The sequence below is a fragment of the Schistocerca americana genome, chromosome 4, assembly GCF_021461395.2.
Source record: "Schistocerca americana isolate TAMUIC-IGC-003095 chromosome 4, iqSchAmer2.1, whole genome shotgun sequence".
Lineage (NCBI taxonomy): Eukaryota > Metazoa > Arthropoda > Insecta > Orthoptera > Acrididae > Schistocerca > Schistocerca americana.
Window position 1 is genome coordinate 678,084,221 of NC_060122.1, and position 19,112 is coordinate 678,103,332.

At 43.9% G+C, this 19,112-nt stretch overlaps 1 protein-coding gene across 2 annotated transcripts in view; it reads left to right on the forward strand.

The window, feature by feature from the left end:
- The window catches only part of LOC124612871, a 480,199-nt gene that overhangs the window by 434,378 nt on the left and 26,709 nt on the right, over positions 1-19,112 (forward strand). For both annotated transcript variants that reach the window (XM_047141307.1, XM_047141306.1), the window contains exon 4: positions 15,812-15,987. In XM_047141307.1, coding sequence (XP_046997263.1) covers positions 15,812-15,987 — 176 coding nt within the window. The remainder of the gene's footprint in view (positions 1-15,811; positions 15,988-19,112) is intronic.

The following is a 19,112-nucleotide window of genomic DNA, read 5'->3' on the forward strand; positions in this document are numbered from 1 at the left end:
AGGCCTCGACACTCATGATAAAAATGATGTCCGTCAGGAGTTGCAATATCCTCTCTGCAAACATGTCTTCATATGGAATCGTTTTGTTACAGGTCTTGCACAGCCATTACTTTAGACACACGTTAAGCGTATTCGCAATTGCGAGTACGGACTACCATCAGCTGTAGAATGGAGTAACGACAATGAAATTTTGTGCCACACAGGCTCTTGAACCGGGATTTCCCGCTTATCGTGAGTCGTCGGCTTACCAGTTGGCTAACCGTCCGTGACTCATTGCCACACCCAAATTCGATATGTCGTCAACCATGTGTCTACGACCCCTACTCGTACATACATTATGGTCACACGTTGTACTTGAAAGTCGCTTGCCCGGTATCGACAGAGAGATACGATATTGCAAGGCCTGTGTTATTCTGGTGACGATGAAAATTTTCACTGTCGTCATTTCATGCTACAACTGATGGTTGTCCATATTCGCATCTGGATATAGACGTAATGTATTTCATAACGGCTGTAGTCGCCGCAGTGCCTTGGCATCGTTACCAGAATAACACAGGCTCCGCAATACCGTATTACTTTAGACAGACAGAAACGGAGACTGAGTAAGATTCTGCGAACTGACGCTTCGGTCAACCGAAGAGAAGGGGCGCGACGCAACGCATAACGACAATGGGCAGCCGTCAACCTCTTGTCGTGACTTTTCAGTGTTTCACGATGTCCGTACATGTCTAACACCATTCCGCGGATTTCTGCTCTCAAAAGTCCTGTCCTCACCGTAAAGGTCTCCCGGTATGGAACGCGGCCACGACGACCACCGTTAAAATTGTTTCGAAACAACCCCTTTCAACGTAGGCTTCTTAGGCAAACGAAAAATGTTCTCCATACCATCTCCCCATTGTTACTGAAATAACATCTTCCAACGCACGCCTATAAGCCATTCCTAAAACATTGCAGCCCACGGAAAACATAATACGTAATGATATATCACGCTACCGAGTGAGTTGCTCTGTGAATCAGTATTTCGTAGACGTGCAGTTTACTAAAGAGTCCACTCGCTCTGTAACCTTGATTCTGTAAATAACTTTCTTTTTACGGTTCCGCACCTCCATCTGTAAAAACAGAACCCTTGTAAGATAACTTCGTTGTCTGTCTCAAAAATGGCTCTGAGCACTATGGGACTCAACTGCCGAGGTCATTAGTCCCCTAGAACTTAGAACTAGTTAAACCTAACTAACATAAGGACATCACACACATCCATGCCCGAGGCAGGATTCGAACCTGCGACCGTAGCGGTCTCGCGGTTCCAGACTGCAGCGCCAGAACCGCGCGGCCGTTGTCTGTCTGTCCGACTGCTAAGAACCCTTCCTCTAAGGAACGGGTTGCCGTATCAAATTGAAATTTATGTGACGTATTGAAGTCTATGACACCTTGTTGATGTAAAAGTTTAAGCTGCTACATCAATGCAGTCAAAAGATACAGCCATTTACGTCACATACTTCGCTATTCGCAAGTTCACTTATAAAACTCTATCCACGTAATACTAAACTAAACACCACCCGAAAACAAAGGAAGTAGGTTACCGTACGCTTATTCGCTCACTGCTTGAATATTGCTCACCAGTGTGGGATCCGCACCAGATAGGGTTGATAGAAGAGATAGAGAAGATCCAGAGGAGAGCAGCGCGCTTCGTTACAGGATCATTAAGTTATCGCGAAAGCGTTACGGAGATGATAGATAAACTAAAGTGGAAGACTCTGTAAAAGAGACGCTCAGTAGCTCGGTACGGTTCGAGAACATACATTCACCGAGGAATCAAGCAGTATATTGCTCCCTCCTGCGTATATGTCGCGAAGAGACCATGAGGATAAAATCAGAGAGATTAGAGCCCACACAGAGGCAAACCGACAATCTTTCTTTTCACGAACAATACGAGACTCGAATCGATTGGAGAACCGATAGATGTACTCAAAGTACCAAATCAAAATGGTTCAAATGGCTGTGAGCACTTTGGGACTTAACTATTGTGGTCATCAGTCCCCTAGAACTTAGAACTACTTAAGCCTAACTAACCTAAGGACATCACACACATCCATACCCGAGGCAGGATTCGAACCTGCGACCGTAACAGTCGCGCGGTTCCGGACTGCGCGCCTAGAACCGCTAGACCACCGCGGCCGGCTTCAAAGTACCCTCCGCCACACATCGTCAGGTGGCTTGCGGAGTATGGATGTAGATGTAGATGTAGAACAGGCACTGAAGGCCGAACGGTACCGATCGGCGCCGTGTCATCCTCAGCACACAGTAGTCACTGGATTCGTATATGTCGGGGTGTGTGGTCAGCACACCGCTCTCCAGGCCGTATATCAGTTTACATGACCGAAGACGCTACTTCTCAATCAAATAGCTCCTCAGTTTGCCTCGCAAGGGCTGAGTGCACTTCCCTTGCCATCAGCGCTCGGCAGACCGGATGGTCACCCATCCAAGGGCTAGCCCAGACGAACAGAGCTTAACTTCGGTGGTCTATCACGAACCGGTGTCGCCACTATGGCAAAGCCGTTGGCAATCCTGTCGACCTAGAATCACTAAATCTGTGCAGAATGCATGGTTCTACAAAGCAAGCAAAAAAAAAAAAATCCCTACATCACAAGATTTGTTTCATCCGACTGTGTGTTGAGACCACTTGCTCCGGAACGGGCAGACTTAAAAACTTGTAATTCATATCAAATGCTAGGTTCTACGGTCACTTGGTAGGGTATAAAAATTTAGACTTCTGCGGGAATGCGATCCAAAGATAAACCCTTCTTTGCCATACATTTTAATGAGATTGGCTTCCATTCGGAAATTTTTGCACCACGACAACATAACAAGTATTGCAAACAAAGGAAACTCCAGTAATGGTCGTATAAATTTCTAACAGTTTCTTATTATTGTGTATCGATTTCAGTCAGAGGGCGATCATCTTCAGTGCTGGATTAAGTCGAGTGGACTCTAGTAAACGTACCCTACTGCCCATTAAAATTGCTACACAAAGAAGAAATGCAGATGATAAACGGGTATTCATTGGACAAATATATTATACTAGAACTGACATGTGATTACATTTTGACGCAGTTTGGGTGCATGGATCCTCATAAATCAGTACCCAGAACAGCCACCTCTGGCCGTAATAACGGCCTTGATACGCCTGGACATTGCGTCAAAAAGAGCTTGGATGGCGTGTACAGGTACAGCTGCCCATCCAGCTTCCACACGATAAAACAATTCATCAAGAGTACTGACTAGCGTATTGTGACGAGCCAGTTGCTCGGTCACCATTGACCAGACGTTTTCAGTTGGTGAGAGATCTGGAGAATGTCCTGGCCTGGACAGCAGTCGATCATTTTCTGTATCCAGAAAGGCCCCTACAGGACCTGAAACATGCGGCTACGCATTATCCTGCTGAAATGTAAGGTTTCGAAGGGATCGAATGAAGGGTAGAGCCACGGGTCGAAACACATCTGAAATGTAACGTCCAATGTTCAAAGTGTCGTCAATGCGAACAAGAGGTGACCGACACGTGTAACCAATGGCACCCCATACCATCACGCCGGGTTATACGGCAGTATGGCGATGACGAATACACGCTTCCAATGTGTGTTCACGGCGATGTCGCTAAACACTGACGCGACCATCATGATGCTGAAAACAGAACCTGGATTCATCCGAAAAAATGACGTTTTTCCATTCGTGCACCCAGGTTCGTCGTTGAGTAGACCATCGGAGGCCCTCCTGTCTGTGATGCAGCGCCAAGGGTAACCGCAGCCTTGGTCTCCGAGGTGATAGTCCATGCTGCTGTAAACGTCGTCGAACTGTTCGTGCCGATGGTTGTTGTCTTGCAAACGTCCCTATCTGTTAACTCAGGGATCGAGACGTGCCTGCACGATCCGTTACGGCCATGTGGATAAGATGCCTGTCGTCTCGACTGTTAGTGATACGAGGCCGTTAGGATCCAGCACGGCGTTCCGTATTACCCTCCTGAACCCACCGATTCTATAACCTGCTAGAAGTCATTGGATCTCGACCAACGCGAGCAGCAGTGTCGTGATACGATAAGCCGCAATCGCGATAGGCTACAATCCGACCTTTATCAAAGTCGGAAACGTGATGGTACGCATTTCTCCTCCTTACACGAGGCATCAAAATAACGTTTCACCAGGCAACGCCGGTCAACTGCTGTTTGTATATGAGAAATCGGTTGGAAACTTTCCTCATATAAGCACGTTGTAGGTGTCGCCACCGACGCCAATCTCGTGTGAATGCTCTGAAAAGCTATTCATTTGCTTATCACAGCATCTTCTTACTGTAGCTTAAATTTCGTGTCTGTAGCACGTCATTTTCGTGGTGTAGCAATTTCAATGGCCGGTAGTGTAGATGTTCACAGCGAAGAACATGCCGACAGCAGGTAAGGTTTGAATATTATCCGCTTTATGTGAAGTTATATTATGTGCACGATAATGTGGATCCACTAGACTTAGTCTGGCACTGAAGATGATCTCTCCGTGATTCAAATCGATATGCGATACTAAAAAACAGTATCAAATTCATACGACCAATGCTAAAATTTCCCTTGTGTGCAATACATATTTTAATGCTCACAAACTCACTCATCGGAACATATGTGGTACTTCCCGTTGACCTAGAATCATTAAATTTGACAGAAAGCAAAGTCTTGCAGGAAATGCAAATAAAAAATCCGAAAATTGTTAATTTGTTACTATATTACTGGAAAAAAATGTTTTTTATCGTGTTGCGTGACTCTCTGCCCGTCCGTCTCTTAAGAGCTATTTTTGTTATAAACGGGCAGACGTATCAATTTGAAATATATATAGCATACTAAAGTCTATGGTCCCCTTGCACTGTATAAATTTTACCTTCTATCTCAATGTAATCAAATGATACGTCCATTTATATTGCAAATTTTGACATCTTACCTCTATCGAAATCGATAAGAGGCAAAAATCGTCGAAATAGTCGATTCTCTTGTCAGATGAACTGTCTATATACATAATTAAGTTTGCCACGGGATCCTCATTCTGAGAAACCTCTTCTCACTAACCCGGTTTTTTTCCAGCCACGGAAGCATCCTACAGTTGAGGACGGGACACCATACTCTGTTGTATATTTCAGCTTCTCTAATGGCGTTCTCACTGCTTCTTTCTTAGACACCAAGAGTCAAACAAAAAATATTACTTAGTTACGAAGAATCAACTGATACCAAGTAACAACTAGGAAATGAGTAATGAATTGTTTTGTATCAGGGATTATGATAATACCCCAACTAGTCGTCAATATCATGCAGAATTTAGGCCGTAAGCTGAACCCGCCTTGTCCACAAACTACACGCATGGCAACCGAGCGAGACGACAAAGTGCTTAGTACGCTGCATTCAAATTTTGGTGGAAGATGGTCAGATCCCCGTCAGACCGTCCATATTTAGGTTTTCGTGATTTCTCTGACTCTCTTAAGGCGAATGACGATATATACTCTTCCTTCCGTTATCCAAGCTCGTGCTCCGTCTCTAATAACCTCGTTGTAGACGGGACGTTAAACACTAATCTTCCTTATTTCCTATCTACATGTACTGCTGTCGAGCAGCAGAAACATTCAGCAAGCAGGACCATCTTTGTACAAACGACAGCCAGCGCCCTGAAATACTGCTTGACGATTCATACGCATCTGTTATCTGTTCTTTAAATCAGCGGCGCAGCGTCCAGAAAAGACAAACACTGAAGCACTCGGTTAGAAAAATGATTTTATTTCAGACTTATAGCTTACATGTAGGGAACTGACCCTTAGAGAGCAATTAAAAAAACAAGTTAATTGTTAATTATTTTACGTAGTTGTGATGTGAAGATAGCTATTGTTTCACAGGTAGTTTGGTAAGGGATACAGAAATTAATTTCATGTTATCTGCTGTACTTCTTTATGTAATCAGCCTCACCCGATACAAAATTGTAAAACACCACGTAGATGTTATACAGAGTATAACGAGCGTAGTACACCATTATTTGATAAAGCTTTTTTATGGCCTCAGATAACGATGGTAGAGATAACTACCATGACGTAGTGACGTACAGCGCAGCTAGTGAGTGTTGCATATACATACATATCACAGATAGTTTTGCATCACCTCGGTTCCGAAACCTGTACAGAAAATTGGAATCAAGATCAACATAAAAATCATTTTCGCCCTTTTTATTGTTCATGAAAAACACACATTGCATATTGTACCTCCACACAGCGAGACCTTCAGAGGTGGTGTTCCAGACTGCTGTACGCACCGGTACCTCTAATACCCATTAGCACGTCCTCTTGCATTGATGCATGCCTGTATTCATCGTGGCATACTATCCACAAATTCATCAAGGCACTGTTACTCCAGATTGCCTCATTCCTCAAGAGCGATTCGGCGTAGATCCCTCGGAGTGGTTGGTGAGTCACGTCGTCCATAAACAGCCCTTTTCAGTCTACCCCAGGCATGTTCGATAGGGTTCATGTCTGGAAAATAAACTCGCCACTTTAGTCGAGCGATGTAGTTTACCTGAATGAGGTCATTCGCAAGATGTGCACGATGGGGGTGCGAATTGTCCATGAAGAATGCATCACCAGTATGCTGCCGATATGGTTGCACTATCGTTTGGACGATGGCATTCAAGTATCGTACAGCCATTACGGCGCCTTCCATGGCCACCAGCGGCGTACGTCGGCACACATATTGCCACCCCAAGACAACAGGGAACGTAAACACTGCTACACTCGCTTGACAGTGTGTCTAAGGCGTTCAGCCTGACCGGGTTGTATCCAAACATGTCTCCAACTATTGTCTGGTTAAAGGCATATACGACACTCATCGGTGAAGAGAACGCGATGCCAATCCTGAGCGGACCATTCGGCATGTTGCTGGGCCCTTGTGTGCCGCGCTGCATGGTGTCGTGGTTGCAAAGATGGACGTCGCCATTGACGTCGGGAGTGAAGTTGCGCATCATGCAGCCTATTGCGCACAGTTTGAGTCGTAACACGATGTCCTGTGGCTCCACGAAAAGCATTTTTCGACATTGTGGTGTTGCAGTCAGGGTTACTCCGAGCCATAACCGTAGGTAGCTGTCACCCACTGCAGTAGTAGCCCTTGGGCGGCGTGAGCGAGGCATGTCATCGACAGTTTCTGTCTCTCTGTGCCTCCTCCATGTCCGAACGACATCGCTTTGGTTCACTCCGAGGCGCCTGGCCACTTCCCTTGTTGAGAGCCCGTCCTGGCACAAAGTAAGAATGCGGACGCGATCGAACCACGGTATTGACCGTCTACGCATGGTTGAACTACAGACAGCACGAGCAGTGTACCTCCTTCCTGGTGGAATGACTAGAACTGATCGACTGTCTGACCCCCCTCCGTCTAATAGGCGCTGCTCATGCATGGTTGTTTACATCTCTTTGCGGGTTTAGTGACATCTCTCAACAATCAAGGTCTGCGTCTGTGAATCAACAACCACAGTCAATGTCTGTCTTCAGAGGTTCCTGGAACCTGGATGATGCAAAACGTTTTTGATGTGTGTATTACATATCATTAAGAGACTGGAACTGAGATACTTTGTGATATGTTCTTTGAGGGAAAACCAAAATATTTTCGAACACTGAAACTATAAATAAGTCTCTGAGGTGAAACTTCCTGGCAGATTAAAACTGTGTGCCCGACCGAGACTAGAACTCGGGACCTTCGCCTTTCGCGGGCAAGTGCTCTACCAACTGAGCTACCGAAGCACGACTCACGCCCGGTACTCACAGCTTTACTTCTGCCAGTACCTCGTCTCCTACCTTCCAAACTTTACAGAAGCTCTCCTGCGAACCTAGCAGAACTAGCACTTCCGAAAGAAAGGATATTGCGGAGACATGGCTTAGCCACAGCCTGGGGGATGTTTCCAGAATGAGAAGGCTCTGAGGTGTTACAGGATGACACAGTTGGAAGGGTCTTAAATCAACTCCCAGACTGATATACAGTACCAAGTTGTCAGTAATGTTCAACACAAACAGAACTTTGTAACAAGCAAGAAGATTAATACTTTGGTGACAAATAATTTATTTAAAACTCTCCTGAACTCTTACCAGAATCGATGTATAGCAATAATCTGATACATTACATAGCTCCAATTTAAGTGGAATGGCCATTTCTGTCCAATGATATATGCGTTTGGAAAAGCGTTCATCACATGCATATGAGACTCTGAATGTTACACGTTCGTGATTTTCAAAAAAACAAAAAAACAAAAAAATACACACTTTATGGCAATGCGCTCTGGGTGTAGCTGCTCTGGTTGACCGCTGTGAGCTACCCGCTGAGAAGAACGACAGATTATTGTTCATTGCTCAGAAGAAGCCATTATAATATGTGAACATTTCTGTGTTTGTGATTAATGCGTTCTACGCTTTTCTGAATGTGATGATAACATAGCATATTTAACAGAGCACAATTAATATCGCTTAGAATCCTTCATGCATTTATAAGAGTAGCTTAATAATGTAAATGAAGTACACGAGAAATTCCTAATGGAACAAGTGCTGACAAAAGAATTATTAAAATGTCAATAGAGTTTGGATGATCACAAATTGAGGAAATCAGCAACACGTTGGTTCATCCTTGGCACGTATGCAAGCAGCTATTCGGCTTGGCATTGATCGATGGATTTGCTCGGCGTCCTTCTGAGTGGTATCGTGCCATATTATGTCCAATTGGCTAGTTAGTTCGTCAAACTGCCCATAATGCTCCAGATCTCCGGTGGGAAGAAAGCCGGTGACGTTTCTGGCCACGATAGGGTTTGGCAAGGCAGAGACAAACATAAAAAATGTTCACCGTGTGCAGGAGGTCACGGTGTTGCTGAAAGGTAAGCCTAAGATGGATTGCCATGAAGAGCAACAAGACGGGGCGTAGCCTACGATGTACCACTGTGCTGGAAGGGTGCCGCGGAGTACAACCGAAGGGTTCTTGCTGTGAAAAGAAATAGCACCCCGAACCATCACTCCTGCCTGTCATACAATATGGCGGACGACAGTTAGTTTGTCATCCGAACCGGTGCACCCCACCAACTAAGCGGTGCCCTAAGGCTCGGTAGTCGTCGTATTTGCCCCTAAGTAACACGTAAAGCTAATCGACTACATGCATCACAAAGTATGTTAAGGAGTGTGGCGTCTCCATTTTCGTTTCTGCTTGTAGTAATATCTGTAGTACATGCATTGCTGGGATGTTGCATATTCGATCACCATACTGGCAGATATGGCTCGCGGTCCAGGCACGGCCCAGCATTACCTTTGAAGGTTGTTTGTCAGCGAAGGACGCTGCACTGTTTACCACGAAGCCTGCTTCAACGGCTACGGCATCTGGAGGTAGAAGCCGCGCCGATACGTGGAGTGCGAATCGCGGTAAACAGCGCTGCAGTCGCAGTCACCTGTTTGAGTCCACCCTGACATCACGCCCGTATTACTCCGTCGGCCGGTACTTGGGTCGCTGCTCACCCCTCGACTGCTAGTTCAGCTCGGCTACAGACCGATCGCCAGCCGCACTACAGCCAACACTAAGGACAACGACGCCTGCCGATGCTGCTACCCAACCGACAGTGCCGGCTCGCGCACTTGCCGTGATTCCCGTCGCTACTGCCTGACACCCGCTCCGGAAGGCCCCACATCCTTAGCTCATCGGAACCACCGACGAGCGTGGAGTACGTCATACTGGACACCTGTTGCTCATCACAGAAGAACATTTCGGTTGTGTAATTGCGTGCAGCTTCTTTCTTGCATCATCACTGAATAACATTTCAGTTGTATTCTTGTGCGGACCTGCGTCCTCGAAACTGAAATGAGTTTAGTATTTTCAGTAAACAAACAGTGTTACTCCAAGCCTGCCTGTCACTCGCCACCTCGGTATACCACTCACTAGGGTAGTACACCACTCAGCAGGGTACTTCACTACACTTAAAGCATACAACACAGATTTCAGAATTCAGTTGATGCAAGAGTCATGCGCATAAGTACGTTCCCATCTCACTACGGGTTTACTATTTGAGGAATTCTGCCTGACAGAATTTGTTCAAAATGGTTCAAATGGCTCTGAGCACTACAGGACTTAACATCTATGGTCATGAGTCCCCTACAACTTAGAACTACTTAAACCTAACTAACCTAAGGACATCACACAACACCCAATCATACCGAGGCAGAGAAAATCCCTGACCATGCCGGGAATCGAACCCGGGAACCCGGGCGTGGGAAGCGAGAACGCTACCGCACGACCACGAGCTGCGGACGACAGAATTTGTGTTTGGTCCATATGTACATCGCTCTATACTTGGGGCTACAAATTATAGTTCGTGCATCGAGTCTTTTCCGGAATGGCTGATGGCTTCGTTCAAACACGCGAAGACACTCACCCAGCACAAAACGTGCCTCTGAGAGTGTAAATTGAAAGTTAGTCAAGATTAAAGTCTCAGAAAAATTCTCAAATATTGCTTTGACTGCGCCCACAATATTACTTTGACTGCGAGACAGAGAGACTGGACTGGTCAGTTTTCTGAAACCAGTCCTCTGGAACATAAACGACGTGTCTGAACAGCTTATCAATAACGTCTTTGAAGCTACTGCACTTGAGCGTCATATCATCGAAATAGTTTACCAATACATGTCGAGGCTCTGCGGCAACAATCCCGCCACATACATTTCCTACTGTTTATTCAATGTACGTCCTACTCAGCAGTGGCATGGAAGTAACATGGCTATGTTTATAGGAATGTGAGATTTAGTTTTGATTTCAGAAACATCACCCATAAACATTGTCTTTTATGTATTCTATTTGTCTTTCAGCTCTCTAACTCATCAGTTCAGCTTCATTAAAGTGTAGATCGGTTTTGTTTAGTTCGAGGGTGTAAATGTGTATCTTCACAGACAAGGAATTGATAGATATTTCCTTTATTGCAGAAGTATACAGCTGCTGATGTTACAGTGAACCAATTCTATCCATATTTGTAGGACCACATTATTCATATGAACAGTCTCGAAAAGCTGCCTCACCGATTTCTTGGATATTCATTACCGTGTGGACCGAAAACACAAACCATATTTTTTTGCTCTGTACTGCACCATTGTTATCTAGGGTTGCAAAATAATTTAGTGCCTACATCATGTACGTGATGATAGTAGTAGTGGTAGTAGCAGTAGTAGTACTTCATAATCGGTGTTTGATCTCAACCTCAAGCTGCAGAACGTGCCTCATGAAAATATGATAATGACGACCATAAAGGTTTGGAAAACGTCAGAGCTGTGTATTTAGTTGCATTGAGTAAATGTTCGCTATGTTCTGATTCTAGTTTAACATTAATTATAAACATTTACAACTACCACTAGATTTTGGGATTTAACGTTCATGATAAATGTAATGCTAAATTTTATGAAACGTCCTCTTAGAAAAATTATAAATGGCTGTGCTTAAACTGACAAACAATATTTTTAGCGCAACGCAATCTGCCTTTTAATAATCGCTACAAAAGAATGGCCCTGACTAACAGTAACCTATACCTTTCATGAATCACTTACCTCACAAAAATCTTCGTTACTGAAACTACTGCAATACAGCGAGCGCCAATACTGCCAGCTAAATAAAAGATTCTAACTACTGAAGGCACTAACTACTGATAGTCATAGTTAGCAAATGAAAGATTTTGATAAAGAACAAACAATGTATTTACCTTAACAGTGTTCAAAAGTCATAATATATATCAGTTCATAACATCCAGTCTTACAAATTTACTGTCTCTGATGGACACACGTCCAGATCATCCGCTCTCAAAACTCCGCCATCTCTCTCCCCACATCCACCACTGCTGGCGGCTCACCTCCAACTGCGCAACGCTACGCGCTGTTAACAGCCAACTGCCCAACACTACAATAGCCAGCAAGAATGCAAACCAGCCCCAGACTGCACACAGCACAACCAGTGATTTTCATACTGAGCGCTACATGGCGTTACCAACATAAAAACCTAAACAGCCTACTTACAATACCAATTAATACTTCATATTGAAAAGCAGGTATCTTATTTTTTAATATGAAATATAGGTTGTTGAGACGTAGTTAAAAGGCTGTTCAGACGTATGAGACGGTTGGTTTGTTTACAAAATTGATTTTGACAGACTTCTCTTTTACTCAAAATTTTGGGCCTGTGCATTGAGCTCTTATGGTTTTCAATGCCTCACTTGAATTGACGCGAGTATGTCGATACTCGTAATGTTTATTCGGCGGAAAGTTTTCCTCCTTCTCGTGTAACGGCAAGAGACGAATTTGTAGTTCTGATTGAAGTCATTTACATCATTGGAAATAGTGATCAAGCGAAGAAAACCCAACTGGGACCATCTTGAGGAGCGCTAGAACTATGTGCTGCATGTTTGCGATGCTCACACGCACATTTCTGATGTCTTTGCTCTCCCAAAGTTGTCTTCAGTTCACAGACGGAAGCGGAGGGCCCAAAAATAGGATACCTCTCACCAATGGTTAGAAGGAAGGAAGGATGACTGGGTTTAACGTCCCATCGACATCGAGATCATTAGGTTACAGGCTCGGATTGTGTTAAGGATGGGGAAGGAAAACGGTCGTGCCCTTTCAAAGGGACCATCCCAGCATTTGCCTAGAGCTACTTAGAGAATTCACGGTGAACCTAATCTGATTGGCTGTACGAGGGTTTGAACCGTCTTCCTCCCAAATGCGAGCCAGGGTGTTAACCACTAAGCCACCTCGCTCGGTCACTGGTTAAGAATGCTCTCGTACAGAAACAAATGGAAAGTCTAAGGGAACAGAGAAAAGTCGGATAGAATCTTCTAGAACAGGAAAAAAACTCTTTCTGCAATACAGATATTGTTCATAGCTCCTAAGAAAGCTAATTAAAAAAGAAAGAAAAGAAAATACATTTTCTCAGATTGCGGGTGTAATTTTGATGTTGACTGGGTGCAGTGTGATAGATGTATGGAACGCTGAAATGAGGCCCATGCAGATTACGAAGCTGTACGTCGCTAGCATTGTGTCTACTACTGAAGAATGTTACGTGCGAATTCTCAATGCCTGTGCTAGTAGAAGTACGCAGATAACGCTTTTGTACTGTCACTATTATTGTGTGTGTCTTAAGAATCAAAATGGCTTATTCTTTGCAATAATTAACATGTAGGAGTTGAAACAATAGACCAGTGTATGAGAAGATTACCGTAAGAGTAAGTGGGTTACACATTTTTTCTTAACTGTGCACTCTTACCCGAAACTCCCTTGCTTGCTGCGAGCATTGGCCGGCTGTGTGGCTTGAAGAACGCCCTCATAAGATTCTTATCATAGCTATAAATGTAATACACTTACGATGATATCCGTTTTGAAACTCTTCGATTTAGATTCGTTCGATATTCCTGGCTCCACATCTTTCTGCGCTATTGTTAAGTACATGTCTCCTAGTTCTTCTAAGGAGTAAATGATCTATCTTCGTCGAGCATTCATGAACTTAAGCAGTCGCTTTACGAGATGTCCGCCGCCAGTGGGGTTAGGGGCATGGTAAGGCTCATCGTACACTGGAACCGTACTGGTCCGACTACTTGGACGGCCACTTACGAACGCATCCGGCCGACCATTCCCAAGGCATAGCGGCATTGGCATGCGTTCACTGAACAAGATCAAATCGGCTGCATATACACACACATACACGGCCGGCTGACGGACGAACCCCAGTGAAATGGGATTGGTCGTACGTAGTCGGTGCAAGCAAGCACCTGTTGCTGCTTGTGTCTGGAAGTGTTTCGCACATCTTTACTAGCTGTGTTGGTCCGCCCCCGGTAGCTGAATGGTCAGCGTGGCCGATTGCCAATCCTCTGGGCCTGGGTTCGATTCCGGGCTTGGTCGGGGAATTTTCTCCGCCCAGGGACTGGGTGTTGTGCTGTCCTCATCATCATCCTCTCATCCTCATCGACTGCAGGTCGCCAAAGTGTCGTCAAATTGAAAGACCGGCACCTGGAGAACGGCTTGCCCAGCGGGTGACCCTAGCCATACGATTAAATAAATAACAAGCTATGTTGCTTGTGTCGAGATGTTTTTCGGACGTAATTACGAACATAGAACGTAAAGAAGCTCATTCGACTTGTGAGAGAGAACAGGTCACTGTGGAGTATGTGGAAGAAAAGGTATGAACAACGCGACTTACGGAGGGAACTATGACTGAAAGTTGCAGAGGGCATGAGTGTGGAAAATAACTGGAAACGGTGATAGTAGCGTAACAAAAATATGATACTGTGTCATCACATTTATTGAGTATGTTATACGTGACGTACAATGTTCATTCAATAAGACGAACAATTCTAGAAACTCTATTTAAAAACAAAACTGATGAGAATCTAAAGACCTGCATCGGTTATATATATATATATATATATCGGCCATCAGTTTCTTATATATATATATATATATATATATATATATATATATATATATATATATATATATATCAGAAACCGATGGTACCCACTCCGTTCAGTTTTAAAGAACTGTAGGAACTCTATCTGTAATCAAACCGGGTTCGATTCCCGGCTGGATCAGGGATTTTCTCTGCCTCGTGATGACTGGGTGTTGTATGCTGTCCTTAGGTTAGTTAGGTTTAAGTAGTTCTAAGTTCTAGGGGACTGATGACCATAGATGTTAAGTCCCATAGTGCTCAGAGCAATTTGAACCATTTTTTATTTTTAAATCAAAATTGAGAGTAACATTTTCAGTCACACGTCCACCCTATGTAACAAAACTTTTGTAAAATACTCAGAACGGACTCATGTGTGCACTTTCTCTCAGCAAAAGGACGTCAAATATATCTCAGTTGGAATATGCTGCACTGGCTCAACGCTTCTCGCCGATGGAAACGTTCCTTTCCGTTGGCTGTGCTAGCTGGCAAGTGAATGCACCTGCTAATTCTTTCCCCTGTTTGTCAATTACGATGTTGTGTAACCAACATACACATTTGAGAATTGTGCCAACATTACCAGGTTTGTAAATTGCAATACTTTTTACAGCAATTTCCATTTACTAGTCAGAATTCCAAACGCACATTCAATCAGTTGTCGAGAAAGACACTCTAGAAAGTAGTTTATATTGGTCTCAGTTATGACTATGGGAATGGTCTGAGTGGGTAAGTCTTCACTTAAGTAGCCTTGCGAGTTACTGCTTGCCGAGTTATTCGGCTGCAGTGAGGAGCTTCGTCAGTCGGTCGTAGTCGCACGATCATGGGAAAAACCAGTTAGTCGAACGAATACGGCCCCAGTGTTCGTCCGGACTAAGAGTAAAGTACCCTGTGCGTATGTGCAACACGAGTAATGCAGTTCTACCGGAAAACGTCAGCTGTTGGCTGGTAAGTGGGCCAGAGATCGCACTTTACGTTGTAGATTCGGTGCCAAAACGTGTACCTACCTGATCTAGACAGCTATATACTAACTCGCCCGTGGTCCCGTCACAAGTGACTGTGTGCAGAAGCGGCACCAGTGTCCATGAAGCGGGTAGTCGTTCGCTGCGAAACACAATCAGGATACTAAAATGTCTCACACTGTCTGTTTGTTCTTGCCGCCAGATATATTTAGTTCCCACCATTGGTTCTTTAAAGATATCTGTGCATTTTTCACTCAAATGTGTAGGATACTTCATATGATGCTTTTTTATTATTATTATTTAGTCTGCGAGTTTACGCAGAAGCGAAGCCCATGAGCTGATAGCGTGTGTCTGCTTGCAGGCCGCAGCCGATGCAGGACGTGACGGTGTCGACGCAGCGGCGCGACGGGGGCTTCGACATCTCGGCGCACAAGCTGCTCTTCGACCGCGACCTGCCCGACTCGGCGACGTTCGCGTGCGAGCTGCGCGTGCCCAGCACGCGGTACTCGGTCCGCAAGAGCCTCGTCTACTACCCCGGTACGTGCACCGACCCACCTGCCACGTGGCGCCAGTCGCTGCCGTAGCGCCGCTCACTTCGTTACGTACCACCGGGGCTGGCGAGTGTTTGAGCCGGTATCTGTTGATGCGGTGAGAAAGGGGGGGGGGGGGGCTGGGGGAAGCTCATCTGACGGGAAGACCCAGTCCCTCCCTCGCTAAGCCTAAGCCCACGAAATTAAATTCACCGTCTCCGCTGCCTGTTTATTTTCTGCCACGGGCTCAATGAAGGCAAATGTTTGCATTCTTTCTTGTGGGCGTTGCTCCTCAGGAGAGATAATGTGCTCTTCTGCATCTCAGCTCCAGATACACTGTGCACGAGCGCTGGTCGTGGTAGCGAATCACTCGAAAGATAACGAGGCTCCCTCATTCTAACAAATCTTTTGTACAGCCGCCATTTATCAGCTGATTATAGTCCAATTTAGTTTTAGCATTTATTCGTAGCGGCAATACACATATGGCCCATTTACACCTAAAAAAATATTCGATTTATTCTCTATGATACCTGTCAGAGAATCCGTCTTCCGGCTGCAGATCGAAATTCGCTCCTGAAGCTCACAGTCTTTCCACTAACAAGCCACAATAATCTGCGCAAAAATCATTACAAGCATAACAGAGATAAAAAGTCGGTCATCAGGTTGTAATGCAATTTAATAAAACTTTAAATTTATTATATCTGCTTTGATAGCATTTAACAAAGTGATGTTAAAATAAAAGAGAAATAGAGAAATAACTCAAATAATACTATGAACAGTGTAATGTAATTTAATTTAGCCCGACACGGATCAGCAATCAGCAAACTAGCTCAGTCAGTACTCACGGTGGTTACGGGACCATACATAACTAATTGTCTTCCTCCTGAATCTTCACAGATATTCTCCAATAAATAAATAAATGTATATAAACTCATGTGCTTATAGCACCAGATAATATTTCGTATGCTAGTTCAGTTTGAAGTAATAAAACCCGTAACTTCATATCGTGGTTTCGTCTCGAATACCAATATGAGGTAACAAGCATAATCTTTTGCAGATATATTAGAACTATAATCTTGTGACCAGGCCTTTCTGCCTGGGATATTATCTCGCAACCTTGAGAAAATCTGAAAGTGAAATATATTAAATTATTTGTAGAGGCCGCATAGCTAGTAGAAATTTAGTGTCCTAACCGGCGGCACGTCTCGAAGATGAGATGAAAGAAAATTACTAATTATTTTCTAGTATGGCGCTTAACAATGGTCAATATTCCGTTAAGTCCACGTCTACTCAGTACAAGTAAGGATGAAGAACTTACATTATTGAATACGGTAACAAATTTTAAGTTATGAACAACTATATTTTTTCTTCGCTTTCAACTTACACAGACCATTACAGCAAGATGAACTCCAGACAATCTTTCTTTTCTCTTTAAGTCCAATAACAGAAGAAGACGACAAAAGAAGAGAGAGTTCCGACACACAATCTCGAATGTCCATGGAATATATTGAAACATAATGCATTTTATTACTCTTTGGAGCACCGCGCCAGAAATTCATACAATAACTACTAGCAAAGGGCACTCATAAATTTCAAATTCATTACCACCTCCGGGAACACAGTACAAGGTGCACAAGAAAACTCTTATTTGGTTCGCCGAATAAAGGATTTCTTGTGCAGCTGATGACTGACTTCCTATCTTTGTTGAAATATTCTGCAGCTGCTGAACTACCATTATGAACAAAATCATTACAAGCACCAGAAACGCCCTGCGGATTTCTTCAGTTATCTTTGCAGTTATATAAAACGCTTTCTAAGATCGGCATGGCTACGGTTAAGAAATGTATTGTGTACGTTATTTGATTATTTAACACAAAAAATTTAGACAAGAGGATAATTTAAGATTTCGAAAAATATTGAAAATTAGACGGGTAGACCAGATAAATAACAAGGAGGTACGGAGCTTACTAAGGGAAAAACAAGATTTATTGAGCAACTTGCCTGACCGGGATATGTTGGTAGGACACATTTTGAGGCAACAATGAATAGTTAATTTGGTATTGGAGGGAAGTGAAGACGTCAGTAGATGGAGATAAAGGTAGATACAAATATATTCGGTTGCAGCACTGATGTAAAGATAAAGAGATTATACAGCCTGGCGTAGAAAGTTCCGCCCAGTGAATTTTAGGACGGAAGACTTAAATGGTAGCAATAACATTAACCTGAGAAAAACAAAATTTATCCTTTAGAGATTTAAGGTACCGAAACATTTGAAACTCAGAACAGTTGATGGTTGTTCGCTTCCAGTCGATATTCTAAAGTAACTGCGCACTTTCGACTGCAAGCTAATAACTACTGAAGTGCTTAACGTTTAATATTCATTGAAACATTCTTGTAAGGAGACAGTATATTCAGGAGTTGTATACCAATGCGATGCATCAGCAGATGAATGATGAAAAAGTTCAAGACAATATCTGTGTGTGAAATGCCATCAGTTGTGTGGTTACTGAATTCATACAAGATTTGGATCTCTCCTCCAGACGGAGCCGCAAGCCCCTCATAAGGAGTCGAGAAACCCAGCCGATGCCCAACAGTGAATGGAAATATAGGACACCTGTGTGTTCAGGCACCAGCAGGTAGGCGCCAGAAGGCTAATCAGTGACATGGACGATATGTTTGTCATCTCAGCACACCATAGCCCACCGTCGCTTGGAGCCAGAGGCCGAGAAAGATGACACAGAACGCCTCCAGAATCTGCTGTATGTCCGGACCGACCGGACGTATAACCAACCCATGTTGCTAAACCTGGAGTGAAAGCATACATCTGTAAAATTAAAGCCAGTCTTCCCATGCAGAGGTGATAAAACGACATGCATCGGTATAATACACAACCTGCCAAACGAAAGAATAGCTTCTCCAAAAAACAGCCACGAATTCTCCTCTTTTATTATCTTTCCTTAAATAACGAATTCCAAAAGATTCCAATAACATGAAGATTTCGAACACATTTTTGTCACTTGATTATTTCTACTATACGCAGCGTCGTTCTTCGTTTCGGGACTGAGAAATATCTTAGCAAAAATATCGAGCAGATATGTACATCCACGAATCAGATACACTTCGCAGAGAATC